The following is a 23,770-nucleotide window of genomic DNA, read 5'->3' as shown; positions in this document are numbered from 1 at the left end:
CATTTACAAACTATCCTGTAACAATAAAATGTGAATAACCTGAACAAATATGAACAACCTGAAATGTCTAAAGAAAATTAAGCACAATTTTAACTATTTTCCACCTGTTACTAAGTGTTTAGTGTCTTTGTAGATCCAATCCATAATGCACATGTATAAATGATATGTTGAGGCATAATATTGTTCAAATTTGCATTTATTTTTCTTCAGAAATCTCATTTTTTTTCAGGTTATTCACATGTTTTTTGTTTGGACAGTTTAGAAAAGTAAGTATTTTCATAATTTAATGGGGGGGTTTTGCACAAAAACAAAGACAAAAGTTTGGAGTTGTCATTATTTATAGGTTATTCTGCTATTATTTTACTGATCCGGCCCGCTTGAGATCAAATCGGGCTGAATGTGGCCCCTGAAAGAAAATGAGTTTGAGACCCCTGATATACACAGACACACACACAAACAAACCCACACAAATAGAAAATGTAAAACACCTGCTTTCAAACATGCAACAGAACTCATAAACAACCCCAGAGGATTAAGTAAAATCTCCACTATGTATGTGTGTGAGCACATTTGGACCCCTAAAGTCTTGAAAGAAAATCACCCACCCACGCGCAGTGCTGCCTCTTCTGCTCTGTGTCCCTGGCTAAATCCACAAAGGTCTTGACCTTTAGAAATGCCAACTGTTTGAATGCATCCTTCCAGCTCCACATCTCTTTCCAACTCTCCCTGTGAACTACGACTCAACACCCCCTGCCCACCTGTCCACTCTGAAGGAGGTGCTGATCAGGCTCTAATGCATCCCACGGCTGAACCATCTGTCCTGGTCCCGGGACGCGGCCCCGACAGCCACGCTTGGCCCCTGAACCCCTGTTTTTCTGACTCTTGTCCTGATCCCAGGGTCTGGGGTAGAGGTTGACGGTGGGCCAGACTAGTGAACTGCATAAGGAGAAGTCTTCGATGCTAGTGCTAACTGACGCCGTTGAAGACACGGATGCCATCTGAAGGAGCTGATCAGGTTTATATAAGGACGACGTGTGTGGAGAGAAGCAAAGCACACCGTCACAGCCAAAATGGACCAAGCCAAAAAACGACTGCTGGGCTAAATTCTGTAGAAACTACAACAAGATGGGGAGGGGGTGATAATGAAAAATATGGCCAAAATGAGGGAGAAGGAGGAGGAAAAGAATATGAGCAGGGACTGATAGGGAGGGGAAAAGCCTCATTTAATCAGGAACAAAGTGGGGACAAGGTCAGGACGACAGAGTGAAGGAGAAGGAAGGAGGGAGGGGCCCCTACATGAACTTTTAAACCCAATTTAACATCAGCCAACGCAGAAAATCTCATCCTCTGAAAAAAACGCAGAGCGCTACAACACTTCACCAGTTTGGCAGCATTTATTCTACTAAACCTTTTTGACAGTATGGTGGCGTTGCTAAATCTGCTTAATTTCGATTAAATAAAGCCAAAAGAAAACTCAGAATTAATTAAAATGATTCCTGTTTAGTGGACGGAATTCAACATGATGGTGTGGCAGCAAACCTGTTCCTAATGTAGGAGTCATTTCAACGAGAACAGGGTGAGCAAGAGTATTGACATATCTCTAATACTTTTTTCTCAAACCACATTTCAATTCCCTGTATTAACAAATACAGAAAAAAACAGGAAATGAATAATAAATGCACAGGCATGACAAATGAGAGACCAGATGACCTCAATCATTACACATTTTGTCTGTAATTCCTCTCTTGAGAAAACAGAGATAAAATTAAAAACGCTATCAGCCACGTGACATGATTTTTGCTTCTCTATGGAAAGAAATAGATGGAAAAATGTATATATTCATTCAGGAACTTGGATCCCTCAAGGTGTCAAACATGCATTTGGCAGAGGTCATGAATTCACTTTTTATACACCTTACATAAAAGTATCTTAGATGAATCACATATTGAACACATAGCAATCCCATTAAGGAAGCATTCTGATCTCAAAGTGACTGAAAACATGGCAGTTCTTTTTGAGAAGCTGACAAAAAATAACAACTTGTCACTCAACAGTGAACAATGTAGCCTGTGATTTGCAACTAAAGCAGCTGTTATGTGCATGTTGCTTCCTTTGAGTTTCCAACGATCTATTTCTGGGTGGTCATCTGTATGTATTTTTGTGTGTGTGGTGGAATCAAGATGAGTAAGTGCTGGTCTCTGGCAGGTCTGGCACCCTGAGAGTCTAGTTTTGGACCGTGGGTGGAGAGCATGTGAGGATGACATTTCCATGTAGTCACACTCCCCACAGAGGATAAAATAAGCTTATAACACCAGCAGCCCACCACGCTGTCATGTAGATAGAGTGTGATGAAGCCTCTGTACAACAGCATAGCCAGAGAACCGCATGTGCTCTTTTTTTTCAACCGAGTGGAAGCTTTAAAGCATATTGGGTCACTGTTGTACACTGTTGGCATATGGCTCAGCAGAGGAGGACACAAGACATGTACATTGGTGTTTGGATGCTTTATAACACTGTTACGGGATATAATACATGGTGTGTGTTATTCATATCCATAACACATATGCTGGCGAGGTTAATGGACAGCTTATGTTCAGCTATGACTTTTCCACCTTCTACTTCAGTGGTTCCCAAACTTTTTACAGTGGAGTACTCCCTGATATATACTTTTTTTTTAGCCAAGTACCCCGAGCTCCCACTTCAGGATTTTTGACTAAAAAAAAAAAAAAAAAAGCAAAATTTGTTCCTGTGCCAAAGGTGTCTGTTTATATTTGCGAAATTTTGTAAACAAACAACATATATTTAACTGTAATATATAAAAAACAACACATTTTTTACAGTAAATTTTGTGTGCAAAATATAAACTGATAAGATAAGAAAAATAAATAATAAATAAATAAAATGGTCATTAATTAATAAATGCACCTTTCATCAACAAACGTAATTACTTAGCTACTCAAATAAACACATTTTGAATATAAAATAGAAATGCTCTTAAACTGTTACCAAAGCTTAAACAAGATGATTGACAATAAAACTATTATATGAATGTATTTATTGTGTTTTATATTTCAACATTAATTCTCATTATTTAATGGATTTAAAAATAATAATAAATTCAAGTACCCCCTGGGCTTCTTCCAAGTATCCCTGGGGGTACACTGTTCTACATTATTGCCATTACATTTTGCATTGCGTTGCATATATTTTACATCTTTCATATATGTGCAGGCAAATTTCTGTGTTCTAGAAATCCTCATTCTCATTCTAAGTTTGGTTGGTTATGAGTGCGAGGAACTAGATCTAGATCTTTTCTTTTGCCATTTGTTTTACTGTTTTAGAATAGATCGGAAACTTGGTTTAATTCTTAATTAGGTGTTCTCTTTTCTTTATATTTGTTTATTGTTGTTTTTTCACCTGCCTCCACCTATTAAAACAGAACTTACTTTTCGACAGACTCCATCTGTTTTTATGTTGCTCTCCTCTCCCATAAGTTGGACAAAATACTGTATATTGTGTAGGAACATATAGTTGATCACACACATGCTGCTGTGTGAAAGCTAAAGGATACAAAGCCAACCTGTTTATTGGTTTACAGAGACATGACACCACAGACAGTAATTGTCTTTTTCAAGGTTTCTTTTATTACAACCCTGAAAGTGGCCTCATCTCTGGGGTCCTGAAGTGGTGATATCTCTTATAAAACCTGTCCACACTGAGCTTAGTGAACAAGCTCATGTTGGATTGTTGCTCACTGCCAATCTCTCCACCAAAAGCACATACGTTCAGCCTGTAAAGATTTGCTGTATATTCCCATAAACCATATAGTTCACTTGTTTTTCACAGTTTGTTTCTTTTTTTTTTTTTTTTTTTTTTTTTACTATTTTACTAAGTGTCCCATTAAGATCTGACAAACCTCTAAACAGTGTCTGTCTCTATGTCTATGTTTATTTGAGGAAAATCACTACTTTTTAGGATTTGAATTGTCTGTCTTCCTTTGTTAAATTTCTTTTCTCTCCCTTGTGTTTACAGTATCCTACTTCCTGTAGTACAGTTACCCAAATAATGCTTCAGTCGGTTCCAACAAAACTTTACTGAAAAATTAACTGTTTAAAGACCCATAGGGATGTTTCCCCTCAAGATATTATTTACTTCAAGTGTTGCAGAGAAACTAAAGTTTCTTTTCAGCTGATCTTTGAAAAATGCCTTTTTTAACTTCAAATTTACCAGTTTTCTTTCTTTTTTTTTTTTTTTACCCCAAGGCCATAGAGTAAATGTGATGATAAATGAGGCATGTCATTTCCAAACAAAAACCTGAAGTTGTCTGTCTCTAACTCTTCTATAAAGTCATCTACACCTCTACACTTATCAACTTTGTCTACAGTTTACACTACAGCTTCAGCTCTGCACAACTTTGTGATCAAAGCGTTGGACCAAAGCAAAGACCCCGTCTGCCTCCACGCTTGATCACGCGCTTGGCATTGAGGGTTGGGAGGTGGCAGCAGATTCAGACACAGTATGTCGATCTATCTGCATCTCAGCACAAAGACATCTCCGTCTGGGGGTTGGAGGTCTCTGAATCTCACTCTGTTTCACCCACGCATGACGCGCTTGAGTCTAGATTCACTTATCCTCATCTCCCTGTTCACTTTCTCTGCCCGTCTATCTCTATTTGATTTTCTCTGCTTGGTTGAATTTGGGAGAGGCTCCTGTTCTTGTTTAAACCCCACTGGCTGAGACAAAAGCAAAGAGAGAATCCTCGCTGTACGGCAGACACACAAACACAAACAGGAAAACATCCTTTCTAAGGATAAGCATATAAACACACACCATCAAAATCAAACAAGCTGAATTCTAAATATATGCACAGAAGCTTCAAACCCAAAGAAAAAGAATTAGTGGGCATCTTTCAGATTTATACTCCCTCCAGAGCCTCGATAGGGAATGCTTTCCATAAAAGCTCTCTGACTGCAGGTTATCATGCAAATGAGCCGACTGTTTTGACGCCGTCTTTTCAAGTAAACAAACTCACATTGGCAGCCAGCTGAGACGTCAGGGTCGCAACCTTCTCCTGAGAGGCGTCCAGCTCACGACGCAGCTTTCTGATTTGCTGTTTTTGGAAGAAAATGTAGAGACAAATGTATGGTTAATGCCACTGAAAAATATCAACACAGAAAATCTGAATGTATTGGGAGGAGGCGTTGAACTTGCAACTCCTGTATTGATAAGTCTGATGCAAAACGTGTGCAGTTTGTTGTATTTACATAGTAATACAGTATAAAAACACTGAGGTGAAGTGCGAACATAAAGTGTGGGGGGATTACCGTGGAATTTTGGACTGTTTGGCCCTTGATTGAAAAGAGAAGAGTGAAAATTAACACTATGTTGCATGCTTTCATCAAAACAGCATGTACTGAGGTGGTTGGAGAGACAGAGGTTATTACAAGCCACACCAATGGTTTTTGTATGGTTAGTATTAGAACAGCAAAAAAAAAACAAAAAAAGAAAGAAAGAAATACAGGGAAATATGACTGACATGGGTCAAATAGTATTTACAAATATCTGATACTGTTTTTTTCATAATTACCAAAGTGCCAGATATGTGTCTTTGTCATGTGCGACACAAGAGAGAAGACAATCATAAGGAAACTTAATTTAAACACTCATTTGATATCATTATCAATAAAGTGTGTTTCACAGAGGACACAGTTTTAAAGAATAATGTTTTATACAACATTTTGTTTTGCTTGATACATGATACATTCTTGTTGGATACTTGGCACAGAGTGAAATTCAGATTTAAGTCTGTGATTGTCAGTTTGCACTGAGTGAGTTGTCCCAAAATGCTACACTCCCTTCATTTGGCACGGCTCAAAAACACAGCAATGTATTTGCTATTACTGTTTGATCCAAGCCTCTGCAGTTTAAAGCACAAATAAAACAAGGACAGAGAAAAATGTATAAGAGAATCAGAAAACATGAAACTCAAAGAAGAATCAGTGATAAACTGAACAGGAGTGTTGACTGAAGAGTCAAAGGGCATGCATGACCTTTGCATAGTGTCAGTTTTGGAATGAGTAAATGTGTAGTTATTTATGATCAGGATGAAATAAAGGCAAATGATTCACTAATAATCAGAAGCAATGCAACATAGGGTTAAACTGCTTTGTAGAATCCGATACCATTTTGTCTACCATCGTGTTTCTTGAGTATTATTGTATTTTTTTTACAATCAAATTCCAAATGTCTTAAATGTGGTTTGGACTCATATCACTGTTTGTGCTTTGACTGACATAGACAAACTGTGTCTGACTACAGATGCACTGCAACAGAAACACAAACAGAAAGACATACAGACACAGAAAGCATGGCTGGCAAAAAAACAAAACAGCAACACATGCATGTGACCTGGAGAAAGAACAACTAATTCAAACAAAACAAGGAAGTGTAGCTTTTCTAAACCCAGCAGCCTTTGAGATGCTCATGAGCAAGGCAATTAAATGCCACCTGCTGGGTATGCTCAACATCTGCAACTATATGTGAAACAGCAATGAATTAACCAGAAGCAGACGTGCAGACAGACAATCAGACACACAGACAGACAGACAGACAGACATTACTCTTCTTACCTCTGAGTGTGCTTTCTCCTCTGTCTGTTGGGGAGAAGTATACAGTTTAGAGAATGATTACAGAGTCGGTGTTCTGTTCAGTCAAATTCAATTTTTTAAATGAATTATAATACGTTGCATGAGCAGCATTTCAATACCAATGACAGGAAAAGAAAAATGAAACTGACAACACACACATTCAGAATCCTACTAAAGTTTCATTAAAATGAGATTGAACAACAGAAAATATCAGCGGCACTGACGTGGATAAAATTAGAGAAATAACAAAATGAAGAATGGTTTATGAAAATCATGAAAACAAATTAAATCCACCTGTGGAAAAACTTTGTAAACAGAACTATTCATTCAGATCATCTGCAACGTGCCAATGTAACTGGAAAAACACAGGGTGGGTAGTAATTGGTTCTTTTCCCTAAAACAAATCTGCAACTTTGCTGAACATTACATTGGCTACGCTATAGGTTTCTAACCCAACACTTGTCCAGAGCTTTTCTGCTAAATTTACTTTGGAAACAAATAAAACGACAACAGAAACAATATGAGCAATTTGCACGAGAAATTTGCTGCTGTGCTATAAAACTGTGAGGCTGCAGTACAAATGTATGCATGGATTCACTACATTTACTCCAATTTACAGCAGGAGTTCTAACACTGAGGAGGCATTTGTCTGAATGTAGGAGGAGAAGCAGGGCAGATACATACCGCAGAGTACAGAGAAGACGTACTGGAGACCAGAGACAGTGAAGAACCATGGACTGAAAGCAGAGATGGAGACAGATTAGTGATTCACGTGGTTCAGGAAAACATTTGTTGTTGTAAAGAATTGGGAGCAATGTCCCAGATAATGGACTTAACTGAAGCAGCAATTCAATGCTATCTTTTCTAAAGAATCTGAACTGTGTGTTCCCTCAATAACAGCTAAGAGGTCAGTTCAAACTCAGTTTATTTATTTTCTTATTTACTGCCTTGTTGGTACTTTTATATAGTAAAATCATTCAGGTTTTATATCTGTATATAGAACTATGAGAAGGGATTAAAATATGATTTCCTCTTTATAAGCTGACTATATAATCACATCCTCTTACATTTCCCACAAAAACATAAACAGTACAACACACTGACAGAGTGTAGACTCAGTGAGGACTCATTAAATCTGTGATTAAAGTAGTGAAGAACCTTAAATGATCTCTGAAGGTTTCTTAGTCAGAAGATTGGCTCATTTATTAAATACAGTTGGACAGATGGTGTAAGTGTGTCCTACCTTCATCAGTGCTGTCCCTAAAGGAGCCAGAGCGGCTAATGGCACGTGGTCGATCTTCCAGGGAGGTAGCGCTGCCACCCAGTGGATGCCCCTCTCCATACAGGTCAAAGGAGTCCTGGGCGGGGATGCTGTTGGAGCGGCTCATGCTGCTGCTGCCTGGTGGCAGGTTATACTGGCTGATGTTTGTGGGGCTCACTGCACAACACACACAACACACCAATGGTTTAGTTTTGTCCCAATATCAAATGAATGATTCCAAAATGCAGGTGGAGAGAACCTGCATACCTGTGAATATGACTAAATATGACTCCACAATTAATTATTGTTTGTGCTGATAAAAGTTTTTTTTTTATTATCAAAATAGCAACATACAGTTGATTGTTTCGACCATTTGTCTGGTGACAGTTTGCTTGACATTGTGGGACTTTTTGGCTGAGAAACTTCACATTAAATTGGAGTTTGGAACTGTCTATGGTATACTCTAGATGCAAAATGACACTATTGATCCTAAAGATCAGAGGCATTTAGACTTACGGAGGTTAGAGTAGTGGTATTTTCCAGTGGTGGTGCAGGAGGCTCCAGGAGGAGACAGTGGTGACTGACTGCCGGTGTCCTGAAGCCCCCCTGTTGAATGTGATCTCAACCACTCCTTCCCTTCCTCATGGGAGGTCTGCCGGGAGGATGGAGGGTACCTGAAAACCACAAGTATGATGTAAACTCAAGAATTAAATGGTTCTTGACAGGGAAAAAAGTTTCCTACAGAGAGTTTGGGAATTCATGTAGTGATGGTTTAATAAGATGAGGTTTAAGCTTCAACTTACAAACATGCAAGAAAACAAGAAAACATGCAGCTCCGTCACACACATGTTGAAATGCATGCATCTACACTGCCAGTCACACTGTGCCCTGGCTCAAACCCCCAAACACACTGATGCTGTCGCTCATCTGCTCTTCTCCCAGCTCCGGAGTGGCTCAGCAGCTGAGGGCCCCCTTATCGCACGCGTGACAATCGGCCATATTTAATCCTCTGAGGATGATAATTGAGTTTGCACTCATCCCTTTTCAGCACTGGCTTCCTTCTAACGCCCCCATTACTACGCTTGTCACATCTGACCTCGCTCCACTCCCTCACGCCTTGGCTTTGCATTCTCTCCCCCAGAGATTGGGTGTCTAAATATGCCTTGAATTGTGTGACACAGCAGCATTTGTCTGTCAGTAAAGTGCAAATAGAACATCCACTGCAGACTGAAAAATCCAAAGGTCACTGTTTAACTACTTATGCTTTTTTTCTTACAAAACACGCTTATTTACAGTATATGACTGAAAGATGCAATTAATTGCTAAGCTTATCGTGTAGGAAATGAAAATAACAGGCAAAAAAGGCAGCTTAGTCTGAGATGTGAATACCCATCAGAATGTAACATTTAGGGTCAGAAAGACTGAGGAAACATTTGAGCACCAAAAACCATCAAAATGAAAGAAACCAGTGTAAGCCACTGAACCCTCTGCTCCTCACCAGTGATGCTGTATAATCAGCTAGAGAGGCTGTTCCCTGCAGAGCTGGTGCCACTGTGATGTATGGGTTATGGTATTTCTGTCGCACTCCCTTTACTCACGCTGAAATCAAAATATGTACCGTACTCCCCCTCTTGGCTAACAGAGCAGGTGTTATCATGAGGTTTAGAAATTTTACTCAGCATGAAAAGAACTGCATTTTTATGGTAACTTTATGCCTCTTTTCTGACAAAGCATGAGATGAGAATGAGAAGAGGAGACAGAAAATCATAATCCTGCATGGTCTGGAGTATAGCACTTCTGATTCGTTTCACCTCATTTGGAAAGCTTTTATGTAATCTTGACTACAGGATCTCTGCAACAAAATCAGATCCTAAGGCACAGGAGGGATGTCCTTATTTTGGTGCCACAAAATGGAAGACACAAAGAACCAGAAAGGACAGTGAGGTGTGGCAACAAACCTCACTAAAGCATATTATGTAACTAAAATGCAATGGCATAACATGTCCTTTGACAGATCTCTAACTTCATTTGATGCAGATAGAAGTCCAGAATGTCTGTGTCATATTATTTAGGGAGTAATGTCTGCATTGCAAACACTACATAAGATAATTGCAAATTTTTCTAGTGTATGTACAGTACCACATGCCACACATACAATGTGGAAAATGCATTTAATGAGCGTAAAATGATTATTTTCATGCAAATGTGTTCTTATGGCCTATACATGTGCATGAATAAAACAATAGTGGAGAATGAGATGTGGCTGCAGTTGTTGTACCTCAGTCCCTTTTTGGGGAGCGTGTTTCTGTCAAGAGGCATGCTGTTAAAACACAGAGGATGAGTGAATTAGATGAACACCAGAAAACATGAGGAAAAAAACTGCTCACATTTAACAAAACTGACATTTTACACACATACATACACTAATGAAGGAAACAGTAAAGACATTAACTAATGCATTACAGGACACAAGACACCAAATATACAACACAAGAAACGAGTTAAACCAATTGTTTCATTTTCGAGACATACAGCTAAACTGGCATAGGACTATAAAGTGGTATCCTGCTTATTCTGTCTTCTGGTGTTGCATGCATAGTGTGGACAAATTAATGGAAACACTGTCATCAAGACTTCTTATGAGAATGAGTGTCTGAAATGATGGGCATTTATTGTGGTCCCTGATCTGGCATAGCTGCAGATCCACAACTAATAATATCTTTAATTTAATACTACGCTGCAGCGCTAACAAAAAAATTGTATTTATTTATTCCATGCAACAGAAGCTGGAAGGTCAGTAATTCTGCTGAGTTATGAAGAGATAGAGTCATTATTCATATTCTGACTTGTTTGTCTATATCTTACAGAATCTTGATGTCTACAGTTTTGTCTGAGTTCTCAAATGAAACAATGAATATGATTCTGCCCAATCATATTCCCTGTTACTCACCCCTCAGACAGGGTGGACTTGACACTGCCGGTTCGGGTAACCTTAGGCCCGTGGTGGCCCAGCGGTAAATCAATGGACTCAGAGCTGGTGTGCAGACTGGTCATACTTTGGCAGCTCAGTGTATCCTTGCTGCCAGCTGATGAACTACAGGCAGGCCAGGGCCGAGCATTGGAGGGCAGGGAGAGGCCAGAGGCTGGACTGGAGGCCGGGGAGTCAGTACACAGGTCTGGGGTTTTACCATACAGAGGGCTGCTGCCACCGCTCTGCCCACCAGCGCTGCCCAGGCTCCCCGTGCCAGAAGAGGGAGAGTCCAGACTGGCCTGCCTCGCCAACGTGCCGTGAGGGCTGCCCAGTATTGAGGGGCACTTGCCAGAGTCGGGCGTGCCCGGAGAGCTGGCCTTGCTGCTGGCTTTGGTGCCAAACAATCTGAGGGTAGAGAGGTGGGTGCAGTCATTCAGAAATGCTCAAAGAATAGGTGATGAGCATCTGCAAGATCCACACTGGAACATGAAGGACGCTGGTATACTTTTGGATTGAGAAGGTGGATTACATTATGGTTATCTCAATATAACACATGAAACTGTATGACTCCAGTGGCAAAAGACATCAAGCAAGGAGCTGTGTGTTAAGAAGAAAAACAACTATTAAACATCACCACATTGTAAAACTAACTGAGGCATCGTCCCAACATTTTCCTCCCTTGCTGGAAACTCCACTTCATTTCAGATGTGAACTTTGAGTAATTTACATCGACACATCTGCTTTCACAGCTTTGCCCGTTTCAACCCTGTGACTTTAAATAACCTAATCTGTTAGCCCATTCGACCTCTGCTTTCCTCCCACATATGCCCAGACAGCCTGTTACTCAGTTTGTGCCTGTGCTAGTCTGTCATCGCAATCATACAAAATATATGGGTGATGCTCTCTTGAAGAGAAGAAAAAAAACTTGAAAACATGCAGATGAAACGGGTCGGTTTGACAGATCGGATGGGACGGATGTTTGGACACGCCTGCTGAACGCATGCTTCTAATGAGCCAGAGATTGGCGTGCCAAGAAACTTCTGTCTCCTGTCTGTTCTGATCTGGACTGGTAAACTGGATTTGCCTGACCTGAATGAAAAGCCATCAGACTTCCATCTTTGGAGTAAAGATATGTTTCATCTGCAGTGGCATATCATCTACACCAGGGAATTTAATGGTGGCCCTCGGCTGTGCATCCAAGTAAATACTCTCCATCAATTTTCTCTGAAGGCACTGAAATGTGATTTATTAAGTATCTAATATTCATTTTGTGCATCCAAATGTGTTCAAAATTGATAACGATGACAGAATATTTTAAGCCCTGGTAACGCTTGGGAAAGATGGCATATTCAATAAATATCTATATCTTCTACAGGAGTCTGGGGAACAGCCTGGATCAGGAAAACATCACTGAGTGACTCCAACATTAGTTCATTATCATAAATGAAAACACCCTAAAATTCTATATCTGATTAATCTTTTACATTGACCAACAACACTGCAGTTCCTAAACTTACTTTTTAAATGTTATCTATAACAAATCACTTTTTATTAACACTAATATAATTACATATCATGTGGTGAAATGCTCGAGTCACAGAAACACACGTGATGAGGGACAAAGACAGAATGAGAGTCGTGTGCATGGTTTGCGTGTCTGACCTGCGAAAGGTAGGAGAAGCAATATCGGGATACTTGGAGCCTGGCTGCCTGAGGCCTGACTGGCCTGTTGAACTGGAGGTGGGACTTGATTTAGGGGAGGTGGACAGTCCTGCTGCCGGGTCCTGGTCTGACACAGAAACTTTCTCTTTGTCTGTCTGGTTGATGGTGATGGGACTGGACCGGTCTGAGCCCACTTTACCGGCATCCCTGCGTTTGGCACCGCCTGGAGTTGCCGCCCCTCCGGCTGACTTGCCACTGACATTTGAGTCGATACTGCTAGAACTGGAACGATGACCACTGCGTCCTGCTGCCCCCCCACTGGAGGATTTAGCCGGTCTGGGTAGAGAGCGGTACTGTAGGGGCACTTTAGAGCTTCCACAGCCAAGTAAGATGCCATCATCCTGAGGCTGTGAGCCGTCCAGACTAGTCTTACGCACACCCCCAATTCCTGTACCTTTGCCCAGAGCAGCAGAGGATTTGGGTGCTTTGCCAAGAGTAGCTGAGCCACTGGCAAGTGTTGCACCACTGGAGGTGATTAAGGTGCCAGTGGGACCTGGAATCTTCTTGTATCCAAAGGAGCTTGAGGTGGGTGGGCGTGCAATGCCAGAGGGGGGTTTCTTGCCTTCATCTCCACTACTCTTCCCAGCATCTGAAGGAGAGCGTTGAATGCCAGCTGAACTCTTGGAAGGTGCCTTGCCCTTTTCAGAGGCCTTGGCATCATCAGTTTTACCTGTCAATTTACATAAACACTTATTAGCACAAATACAAAAACATTATCCTCAGCAGATTCTTGGCGGCACTTGTTTTCATCTCCTATGGTGGAAAACATAGAATAAGTGTCAGTTGTGGCAAACAGCCAGAGGCCTGTTTAACAGCGCTCAGCTGCATTGAAATCCAATACTTATCTGCTACAAAGATACTAAACACGCTGAGTGGATCGAAAACATGCATGCTGCTGAAAAGTCACTGAAAATATTTTCACTTGGCCAAATGATTGCATGATTTCATCTATATCCCACTTAATAAAAAATATCATTATAATAATACAGTGTTTGATAATGTAGCTTTTGTGTTTGGATATTTTGCTGTTACTGTCCAGAACATCAAATAAAAACATATATGTGAAAAATAACTTTTGCACATTATTTTATCAAGGTCCCTTATTTAATTCATGCTACATTTTTAATATGATGATGCCACTTGCATCAGTCATGTGGGAATATGACTGAACCCTACTCATTAAGTCAGCCAGAAAAATAGATAAATAAAAAATAAATCAGTACTTCACTTCTCTTACCAGGTGTTTTGTGGGCTGCAGAGGTGCCCTTGGTCCGTGGTGGTGTGATGCCCACCTGGGCCGTCATGCCCCTCCTCCATGAGCCCGTCTGAGACATCTGAGCCAACGCAGTCGCCTTTTGCCCAGCGTCCTCATATTGGCCCTGGGTTTGGGAGGAAGGGGAGGATGAGGAAGGCTTCCAGCGTGAGGATCCACTGCTCGGGTCCATGCTTGCGTCCAGCTCCTCCTCCACCTTCTTCAGGTCCTCAGCTCCAGCCCAGCTGCTGCTCACCTCCTGCTCTGCATGTTTGGACCTGCTTCCTCTCTGGGACTGTGTGGTGTGTTACAGGTGTCAGACAGAGTAAGTAAAAAAAGTAAAAAAAAAAGGGTTTGAATCTTTCCTCACATACAACTCTGAAGTGTTCAGTGTTGTAGTGATCATTTGAATCTAATTATTCTTGTAACATACAGTAAAAAGTAACCCCCTGGTCGGTCACAAATCAATCAGTCACACTACTGTATGCCTTAAAATTTGGTGACATAAAATGATGACCTTTTACAGTCCAGCCTGAAGCTTGTTTAACCCCTTATATTATTCTTTAAGAAGTCCTATTTCAGCACACAGCCACAAAGAAATTCAAGATACTACACAAACGGAGCAGCAGGGAAGTGTGTGAAGTTGCAGCTATCTTTGGAATCACCCAAGTCCAGATCTCCTCTTTTGGGATGCACACAAACACACCCACATGCCGCACTGATAACTACCCTACCTTGACAGATGGCCAGTCTCCCTAGCAACACCAGAGTGTCTTAAGAACCCAGTCTGTTGAGTATTTCATGAGGGGCCAAAGATACTTGGCATAATATACTAAAAAAGCCTCTGTGGAAAGCTGAGCAAAGGCCTTTAATCCACTCTCCCTCAGCTGTTATTTTACAGCTCATACACAGACTAGCCTTGGTTTCTTGCAAAACCAACATGCTTGTAACTTGGCATGACAAAAACTAGCTTAGTCAGATCTTTCTACTAAAACTTACTCTGCACAAATGAAGAATGGTTTCCCATCTTTTAGAACTCATTTACAGTCTTGGAAAAAGTTCACAAAGAAAATAAAACAAAACAAAAAAAACACAAAAGGGACATTTAAAGGAGTGATATTTGGCTTTTTAAATGGAATTATGCATCTTAAACATTCCCCTATGGTCTACATAAACTGTAAATGCTATGCTTGGGTCTGAATTCTTCATTAATTCAACTCCACAGGTCCATCTTCAACCCTATTTCTGAGTAATGACACTAGAAAGGTGGTCTTGAGCGCTGGCCCTTTAAATGCACATGAGCCACTTCATGCCCCACCCCCTCCAGGTTATTGGCTGTGCTGCTCTGTCCCGTTCAACTAACAACTGAACATTTTAGGTAATCAGCTCAATGTTTGGACATATTTTCTTTTTTTTTTTTTTGCAGCTTAAATCTTTACTAAGTTTTGTGTAGAATTGTAACTGTAACCAAAACCCTCCGAAATCCACTCAATTTTCACCAGAATGAATATGAAGATAGTTTTGCAGCACCTGGAGGGTTCAAATTCAAAATTTATGAACTATTAGGGCCCAAATACACAAATAAATGTACCAAAGATGAATAAAAGTGGATTTAGCAAAATATTAAATCCAAACTAAACACAACATAGAAGGACATCACCCTCAGAGATCACTAATCAATGATTATTGGTGCTGAAGAACAGAGAACTTCTCGTTTCTAATTTTATGAACACTGGCATTTTCCTTCTTACCCAGGGACAACAGTTGAAAAATTGCTTTTTTGCTTATACTGGCGCATTTACAGAAATGTTCATTAATGTGTACTGTCCCTGCTAAATAACAAATAAATAAACGCCTCACCTGTGCTCCCTTGTTTTTGCGTGATGAGCTGACAGCGGGGTAGGCCGGCGTGTTCAGATCATCGGTACTGATGTTGTCCAAGGTGTCACTCAGGCCACTGCTCACCGAGCTACTGTCATCCCAGCTACAGATGAAGAAACAGAGCAGAGAAAAGAGAGGAGAAAACGAGTTGAGACCAAGCAGACCAGATAAAGTTCAGTTCATTTTCCTCAGCGCCCAATCCCCAGCTCCCCTAACAGACTTGCAGATAATTTGTAATTATCCTACTTGGCTCTTCAAACAAATGTGTTTCTCTTTGAGCCCAGCTGACTTGTGGGTAATTGAGTTCTTTTTCAGAGAAGAAAGGGTGTTGGCTCATTAATTGCTCAGCTTCTCATTAACTCTGAGCATGTGGAGGAATAAAAGGATCTTCATCATTAGCACTGTCATTATTTAGCTGTTGCTGAAGCTATAAGAGACACTGGGAGCTCACTAAATGAATAGTGTATGGATCAAAAAGAAATCATTTCCACAGTCACTGTTTAATTACAGTACAATTTCATGTCAGAAAAGACCTGCGACACGTTACTTCAGTCTGCAAACGCATTTTCTGCTTTCAGCTTTAATAAATCACCATCAATAGCAATATATTAGTTATGCTGCTCTTTCACACAAAGGTTCACACAGACACATACACTGTTGCGACAAGTCTTTCTCCATTGATCTCACACAAACATATACATTCTTGTGCACCTATGTTTGCTTTTGTGTTTGAATCTACCCTAAATTTGCTTGTTAAAAGTTTCCTTTAAATCTGAGGGAAAAAAATGACTAAACCCACCACTTTACAGTAGCTGACACACAGAGTGAGAGAGAGAGAGAGAGAGAGAGAGAGAGAGAGTTGACAATCAATTCTAACAAAATGACAGTCACACAACTACACACTGTGATGTGCATAGCATTGACAGACAACAACAAAGAGCTCTATACAGGCAACAATCTACTTTACCAATACATTCCACAAGATTTCAATTTTCAGTCTGACTGATTCCAAACACACTCTGCATTCAAAATGATTTTAATAAAAAGGAAACAACTTCCAGAAGCTAATTACACTTTTTCAACAAGTCAATTCGGGCTTGCCATCTATAATTCATCAGAGACACGGATGAAACCCAAAGGCAGACAGAAAATGAGAGAATAATGACTCGTTTTTCAAAGCCTCACGAGGAAGGAAGGTAGGGAAATGTGGGTGAGCTGGAGATGCAGACATGTAGCTGTCCGGGGAAGATAATAGCGCTATTGATTTTGGAAAGTTTGCTCAGAAAATCAATAACCATAAAAGTTGTTATGCGCAAAACACACACCCTGTTCATTAGCTCTACTGCATCTGTTTAATAAATATTTAAGGTGTTAGTAATCAGGAAAAACAAGTCTATTTATTGCAACCAAAAAATATTATGCAACCTTCCACTGTGGAAACATATTAGAAATACAAATTAATAATTAGTATCTAGAGTCTGTGTGCAAAAAAACGATAGTCTACATTATCCTGTAAAAGATTTGTAATGAATGTAGTGCAGAGCAGACACCCGACCCAGTTGTCCAGTGGTGCAGTGCAGAATTGATTTGGTGTTTGACTTAAAATGAGAAGCATTTATCTTCACAGCTCAAAAATGAACAGGTGTTTGACTTACCTTATAACTGCACAAAACCTCAAACTTTAGGCTTAAAATGAGAGAAACCCATATGGTAGAAAAAGACTGAGAGAATGAGAGAATAAAATACCCCTTGCCTCTGTTTCGTGTAGCCAAAAATGAGCCACATCAGAAAGCAGCCCTTTGTTTTATGGAACACCACTGCCAATTTGTCATTTTCCTACGTGTAATATGTCATTTTCTTTCAATTCAAATCCAATATTCTCCAGAGATGGATGTTTAATGCCTTGTCAAATGCATAAATAAATGGAATCACGGCTGTCAATGTGAGTTTTTTTTTTTAAATTAGGGACCTATTGTTAAGCAGTGTGAGTGGATCTGTGATACCAAACACAAGCTGAACCCAGTGTTTCCTCTATGTGTTTCAACACACAGTCCTTTGTAGACAAAGCCTGGAAAAATCAATGTCTTTGAATCTGCTTCTCTTTAATCATTCCCGCTCATGTGTATTTAAGTCGGTCTTGGCATCACCTGACAGTAGCTAACTGCTTTTGACTGGTTGAAAGAAGAAAACATCCATGTGGGGAAGATAACCTAGTGTCAAGGTTAGATGAATGGCTGGTGGTGTTTAGGGCCTTTAAAGGAGTGATATTTTGCTTTTTAAAAAATGGAATTATGCTTTTTAAAACATTTCCTTGTGGTCTACATAAACTGTAAATGCTATGCTTGGGTCTGAATTCTTCATTAATTCAACTCCACAGGTCCATCTTCAACCCTATTTCTGAGTAATGACACCAGAAAGGTTGTTTTGAGCGTTGGCCCTTTAAATGCAAATGAGCCACTTCATGCCCCACCCCCTCCAGGTTATTGGCTGTGCTGCTCTGTCCCATTCAACCAACAACTGAACATTTTAGGTAATCGGCTCAAAGTTTGGACATATTTTCAGTATGGACTACAACCGCTGCAACTGACAAACCATTAAGGCGTATTCGGAGAAATGTTCGTGACGTAACTAGTTATAGATGTAACAAATTAAGCAGGAATTAAAACAGGTTGTAGAAATCCACTCGATTTTTGCCAAAATTAATATAAAGATAGCTTTGCAGCACCTGGAGAGTTCAAATTCAAACTTTTTGATCTATTAGGGTCCAAATACACAAATAAATGTACTGAAGACTAAAAAAACATGGGTTTAGCAAAATATGACCCCTTTAAGTTTTGTTGGTGGGCTCCTTAGGTCACCTTTATGATCTGAGTTAGTACTCTGCTCATGCTGCTGGTTGAAGCCTCAGAACTGACAGGGGAAAAGCACTACACTGTCCACTTCATCTGACACCAGGAACAACAGGGGTAGACACATCCAAATGGAACACGCCTTAATGGATCCAGTCTAAAGTCAGAAGGCTGCACAATTTTGCCAACAGAGAACTGTGAAAACCTCTACAGGAATTTTCATTCAGAAAGCACATAAGCAACTCAGAGACACACATTTAATGCTAAAATTGGACACAGATGGTCTTTTGCAAGTGCTTCTTTTATGCTCAGTTGCACACCTAAAACGTCATTTAGGTGTCTTTTAAAATGGAAAAAATGGTTAAATTTCTCCCCATTTTCTTTCATTTACATCAAATTGAGATAAATTGAATGTGATAACAAAAAGGACTGCACAGTCACTTCAGTAATCACAAACGGGAAATGGTAAAAGAGCAGTAGGAGACAGACAGCTTTGGAGTCTATAATCATAATATGAGAAATAGAGGCAGATGGCTGCAGCAGTGCTCAGCTCATTGACTTCCAATTCTTATCTAAACATTAAAATAATTTTGCGCTTTCTCCCCTGGCTCCAACATATCTCTCTGTCCTTTGAGGGTGGCATAACACAATAGTACAAACCTCCGAAAAAAAGGAGCTTTAACTGTGGGTAAAATGATTAAAACAATTATTACTGAATTAACATAATAAGTAGTCTGAATAGCTCTCAGAGACATAATTACCAAGTAAAGATGCCCTTTAGCCTTCTGCATTCTCTCTGTAAGTGTAGTTATTGGAACTGTATGCTAATTAACTAATCACAATAAGCAGATATCCAAGGCCCAGAGGTAGAGCTGCATGATTTTGGCCAAAAATAAAATCCAGATTTTTTCCTCTAGAAATAACATTTCCAATTTCAATTTCTGGGTAAAACTACAAAAGACAATAGAAGTCAGCATGTCGTTTTCGTACGCAGCCGGCAATGCACCACACTGCTCCCACTCTGGCATGTGATGATGTTTGAGGTGCTGAAATAAGTTGGTTATGCTGCTGTCTTTGACAGATACCGCCTTCTGGCAGAGTTTGCAGCTAGGAATGGTTTGGTCTTCACCGGAAACTTTGAAGCTGTACCAATTCTACACAACTGACTTGCTCTTGCTATTTTTAGCCAAGAACTTCTCACTCTCCTTAGCAAACGCCATTTGTGTACTGGTGTGTGGAGACCAAAGACTGTGGAGATCGCTCTCACAGTTAGGAGGAGGAGCCTATGGTAGCTCAGAGACACAAGAGAGATGAAATTCAATTTGACAACTACCCTTCTTTAAACATCCTCCTAATAAAATAATCAATTTAAAATCAATTAATTGTGCAGCCCGACCCAGAGGTTGTAAATGTAACGTAGTTCAGGTTCTAGCAGAAACTCAACTAAAGAGCACACTTTAGCAAATTTACAGTGCACAGGCAGATACTAAGCACTACTTTGTCTTTGTTTCCACAGACATGTAACCTTAACCAACCTCGGTGCAGAGCAAGGGTCAAAAAAGTGACTTAGTGAAGTTACTGCAAGTCACTATTATTGATCAAATCCTCTATAAATCCTGTAGATAAGACAAAGAAAAACCTTTATTACGGAACCGTCAGCACATCTGAGTGAACAGATGATTGTTACCGCAAATGGGAAAGAGTTTTGTACAGCAGTAGACCGTCCCAAAGGTTTGATAAAACTAAGAGAAAAGCAAAATACATCGGGCTCATCCTCCTTAAGGTCTGCCTGACTTCTAATGGGCTGAATATTTCATTAGGATGAGTCTGCATATCAGCTCTGACAGAACCGTGGCTAACCAAGCTCCTCCCCAAAGACCTGCACGCTTTCATATGCACGTCACCACATCTCCTATGGGGGAGGGCCGCATCCTCAAAAATGGCACAGCCGAACTCAATAACCCTACAGCTAGGGCGGGTGAGACGGACTTTTTGTGTCATAACTCCTTAAATTAACAATGAGCAACAATGTACAGAGCGGAACGCTTGAGAGGAGACTGCTGTGGAGGATATTGGCTTCTCTCCCATGTTTCATAAGCACGGCGGTGAAATGGGCAGATGGCGCGAAACAAGGCTCCCCCTCAAAATCCACAGTATATCCCCTGTGATGATTTAATTCACCAAACACAACTTTAATGCTTTGTACTGCAATGTCCCATATAGTGTGATTGTTAAGTCTACAGAAAGAGGGATATGAAATTGTATGCTAACCAGTCCTATAAAAAGGTATGACCTGGTTCTCAAATCCCCAGACCTGCTTGGTATATGTCAGCCAAAGTCTAAAAATGAGTCTTCCTTCTTTCTTTTCAGATGTTGCTGAAGTGCAGGATACTAAACCCCAAAAATATCACTAGCCAGTAGCGGTTCTCAGGTCCAAAGACATCGCATGGAAAGAAAAACAACATCTACAGCTCTGATTGTTTTTATTTTACTGCACATTCAATTACAAGTCCTTGATTTGTGCCTGCTGCTTTGCTGCATGAAGCTACTCCCATGCTATGAATGCACTTCACTCAACCATGCAAACATTACCTCATGCAATATTCAGTACAGTAGGTCTTGTTCTTTCAGCAGCCCAGAGGAGAAAATGTTGTTAACAGCACGAACAAAAGATAACAACAGCAATTACAATACTTCAGTGAGATAAAATACATTTGAATGATTTGACAGAAACATTTTTTTGGGAAAAAAGTGATAAAAGATGTGAATATAGGACATCAACAAATAGGAGTTACGTAACATTTCCTCAGAGGAGGACTGAGGACAAAATAGGAAAAGACGCTGTGGTATTCACAGAGATGCAGGTGAATTAATCTCATTTGTGTTGAGACAAAAGTCTGATAAAAAATCGAGTTGTGTGTTTTAAGCTTTTACCTTGAGAAATTAAATGATAGGACAGCTTTGTTTCTTAATTTAAAAAATATACATGGATGATCTATTTTTTTTTTTATCTGAAAGCAACTAAAACTTTAAACTGTATGTGACTAACTTCCTGTTTCCTGCTTGATTGTCTATAGCACTTAAACATCACAACCACCATTTAGTGGTTACAATGTTTACACTGATACGTCTGCATTGTCTTTGTCACCCTAGTCTACTTTAAGGATGCTAGTCCCCCAGGTCAAAAAGTCCAATGTGAAAACAAATGAAATTGTTCAGACATAAAATTAAATGTTGAGGTAAACACCCATAATGAACGGTTTTCAATGTGTCTTAACATTTGCGTTGTGTGGATGTCTGTCTTGAAAAGCTATAATAAATCCCAACAAGCTCAAGAAAAGAGAAAACAGAGAAGTCAATACAAAGCAAACTGAAACGTATAATCACACAAAAAGGAGACTTCTGTCATGTAATTAGAAAGCACTTATAATCTGAGTTAAAGCTAGAGAAATCGTCAAAGCATCCTTGCAAATGTCTGGACTCTTCTTCCTTTTGGCTGCCAAAGCTAATAACTAGCTCACTTTCCTTTGATTCTGAAGTGCACAATATAAACATATCAGAATAACCTGCATACTGTAACTTAAATCAAACACACAAACAACAGGCACAAGGGAGCTTCCTCCAGCTGTGCAACTTCCACACAGTGAGTACAAGACTTTCTAGCTTTGCTGCCCACTTACCTCTTTTGGGATGAGGCTGCCTGTTGTCTTGTCACAGAAATGTTTTGCTTTGGTCTGTTTCCCTACCGCGCCAACTACCACAGGAGGCAAAACTCCACCTGTCAGAGATGCTAGAAGCTGTGAAACAACTGGGAGTCCAGAGAGAAGAAGGAATGAGAGAGAAAAGGAAGAGAGGACTACCTCACTCTTCCACTTTCACCCCCACTGCTGCCGCTGGTTCCCCCTCCCCTCTCTTCCCCTCTCTTCCCCTCCCCTCCTCATCAGATGGGCCTGTCAGCCCTCAGAGAGGCAATCAGACATGTCGTCAGCAGCGGGTTTCCAAGAGTTAATTAAAGGAGGATGACGATGCAGAATCCAGCCAAATCAAAGAGGAAGTGCTTGTATGCCGACTTCTGCCTCGCTCTTGCTGAATGCCTTTGACTGGAAGTGATCTCATACATAATACGTGAGATGGAAACCAAGTCTGTCCATACAGCCTTGTGTTGGCACATTATTCATGAAACTCCTTTTACACTAACTCAAAGAGCCTATTGGTGTGCTACAACAGCAGATATAATTTTATTCAGCACAACTTTACTCATGAATGATGAGACAATCTAACTTCAGCCTCTTCTTCATTAGTGCTACAGTATAATGTCATCGCAACAGAAAAATCTTTTGTACTTTGGCAAAAAGTAACCGGACTTGTCACCTACTACAGAATCCAATTCTATCAGCACAACTCAATTAAAGAAAGGAACAGAATGACCTTGCAGGGACAGGCTGGAAATGTGTCTGTTGCCAAGCAGTGACAGGCAGCAGGACGTCAGCGCAGCCTGGCTGGACTGGTAAAAGACGTCCATGTTTCCTACTGCAATGCAGTTAAAGATGACAACAAAATCTTTAGCCGTGCTGCAGGGAGTGTTTCCAACAGGTGTTTGATCAAGTCTATGGCAAACTGTTGGCAAATGTGCAACCAACAACCCACAACAGCCCTTCAGGGATTAGAAAAGAGATGAACTGACAAATTTATATTTTCAATCTTAAGACAAAACAAATACAGTAATAGGTTATGTGAGTGTTTCTCATCATAGGTGCACTTTTTACAAGAAAGATAAAGACAAGATAAACACACAGAACCATATGGTGATAAATTACTTAAACTAAAAAAAAACAGTGTTTATTGTACTTGAATGTCAAAGGCAGTGGTATGGTTTTGGTGGGACAACACTTCAGCATCAAGAGAGCAGCGACTAAACTCAGACAGTCACAAACCCTGGTATTATGGGCATGGATTACAGGGGGTAGGTGGAGAAACATGGATTAGAGGGTCCCCCCCATCATCTGCCTCATCTTGGCAAACTCTTCAACTCCAAATCTAGCACCATCTATGGCCCTGGCAGAGTACAGGCCTAAATCTTTTGTCCTTTGGAGGATTACAGCATTAGAACTTGATCGACAGCGGCAGCACAGTGGCAACGATCCCAAGTGCCACGCTGGAGGTCTGAAGCCGACCACCAGCAAGTTT

At 40.4% G+C, this 23,770-nt stretch overlaps 1 protein-coding gene across 6 annotated transcripts in view; it reads right to left on the bottom strand.

The window, feature by feature from the left end:
- The window catches only part of nav3 (neuron navigator 3), a 187,387-nt gene that overhangs the window by 26,226 nt on the left and 137,391 nt on the right, over positions 1-23,770 (bottom strand). For 5 of the 6 annotated variants that reach the window (XM_030149179.1, XM_030149180.1, XM_030149182.1 and 2 more), the window contains exons 13-23: positions 15,714-15,837; positions 13,839-14,148; positions 12,542-13,271; positions 10,859-11,284; positions 10,187-10,228; positions 8,425-8,582; positions 7,891-8,085; positions 7,332-7,384; positions 6,630-6,653; positions 5,325-5,348; positions 5,033-5,110 (exon numbers count right to left, since the gene is read on the bottom strand). In XM_030149179.1, the coding sequence (XP_030005039.1) occupies positions 5,033-5,110; positions 5,325-5,348; positions 6,630-6,653; positions 7,332-7,384; positions 7,891-8,085; positions 8,425-8,582; positions 10,187-10,228; positions 10,859-11,284; positions 12,542-13,271; positions 13,839-14,148; positions 15,714-15,837 (2,164 nt within the window). The remainder of the gene's footprint in view (positions 1-5,032; positions 5,111-5,324; positions 5,349-6,629; positions 6,654-7,331; positions 7,385-7,890; positions 8,086-8,424; positions 8,583-10,186; positions 10,229-10,858; positions 11,285-12,541; positions 13,272-13,838; positions 14,149-15,713; positions 15,838-23,770) is intronic. The other variant, XM_030149184.1, reaches the window with a different exon arrangement.

The sequence above is a fragment of the Sphaeramia orbicularis genome, chromosome 12 (genome assembly GCF_902148855.1).
Source record: "Sphaeramia orbicularis chromosome 12, fSphaOr1.1, whole genome shotgun sequence".
Classification (NCBI taxonomy): domain Eukaryota; kingdom Metazoa; phylum Chordata; class Actinopteri; order Kurtiformes; family Apogonidae; genus Sphaeramia; species Sphaeramia orbicularis.
Note: the sequence above shows the minus strand (reverse complement) of the source record. Positions and strands in the feature narration are given on the sequence as shown.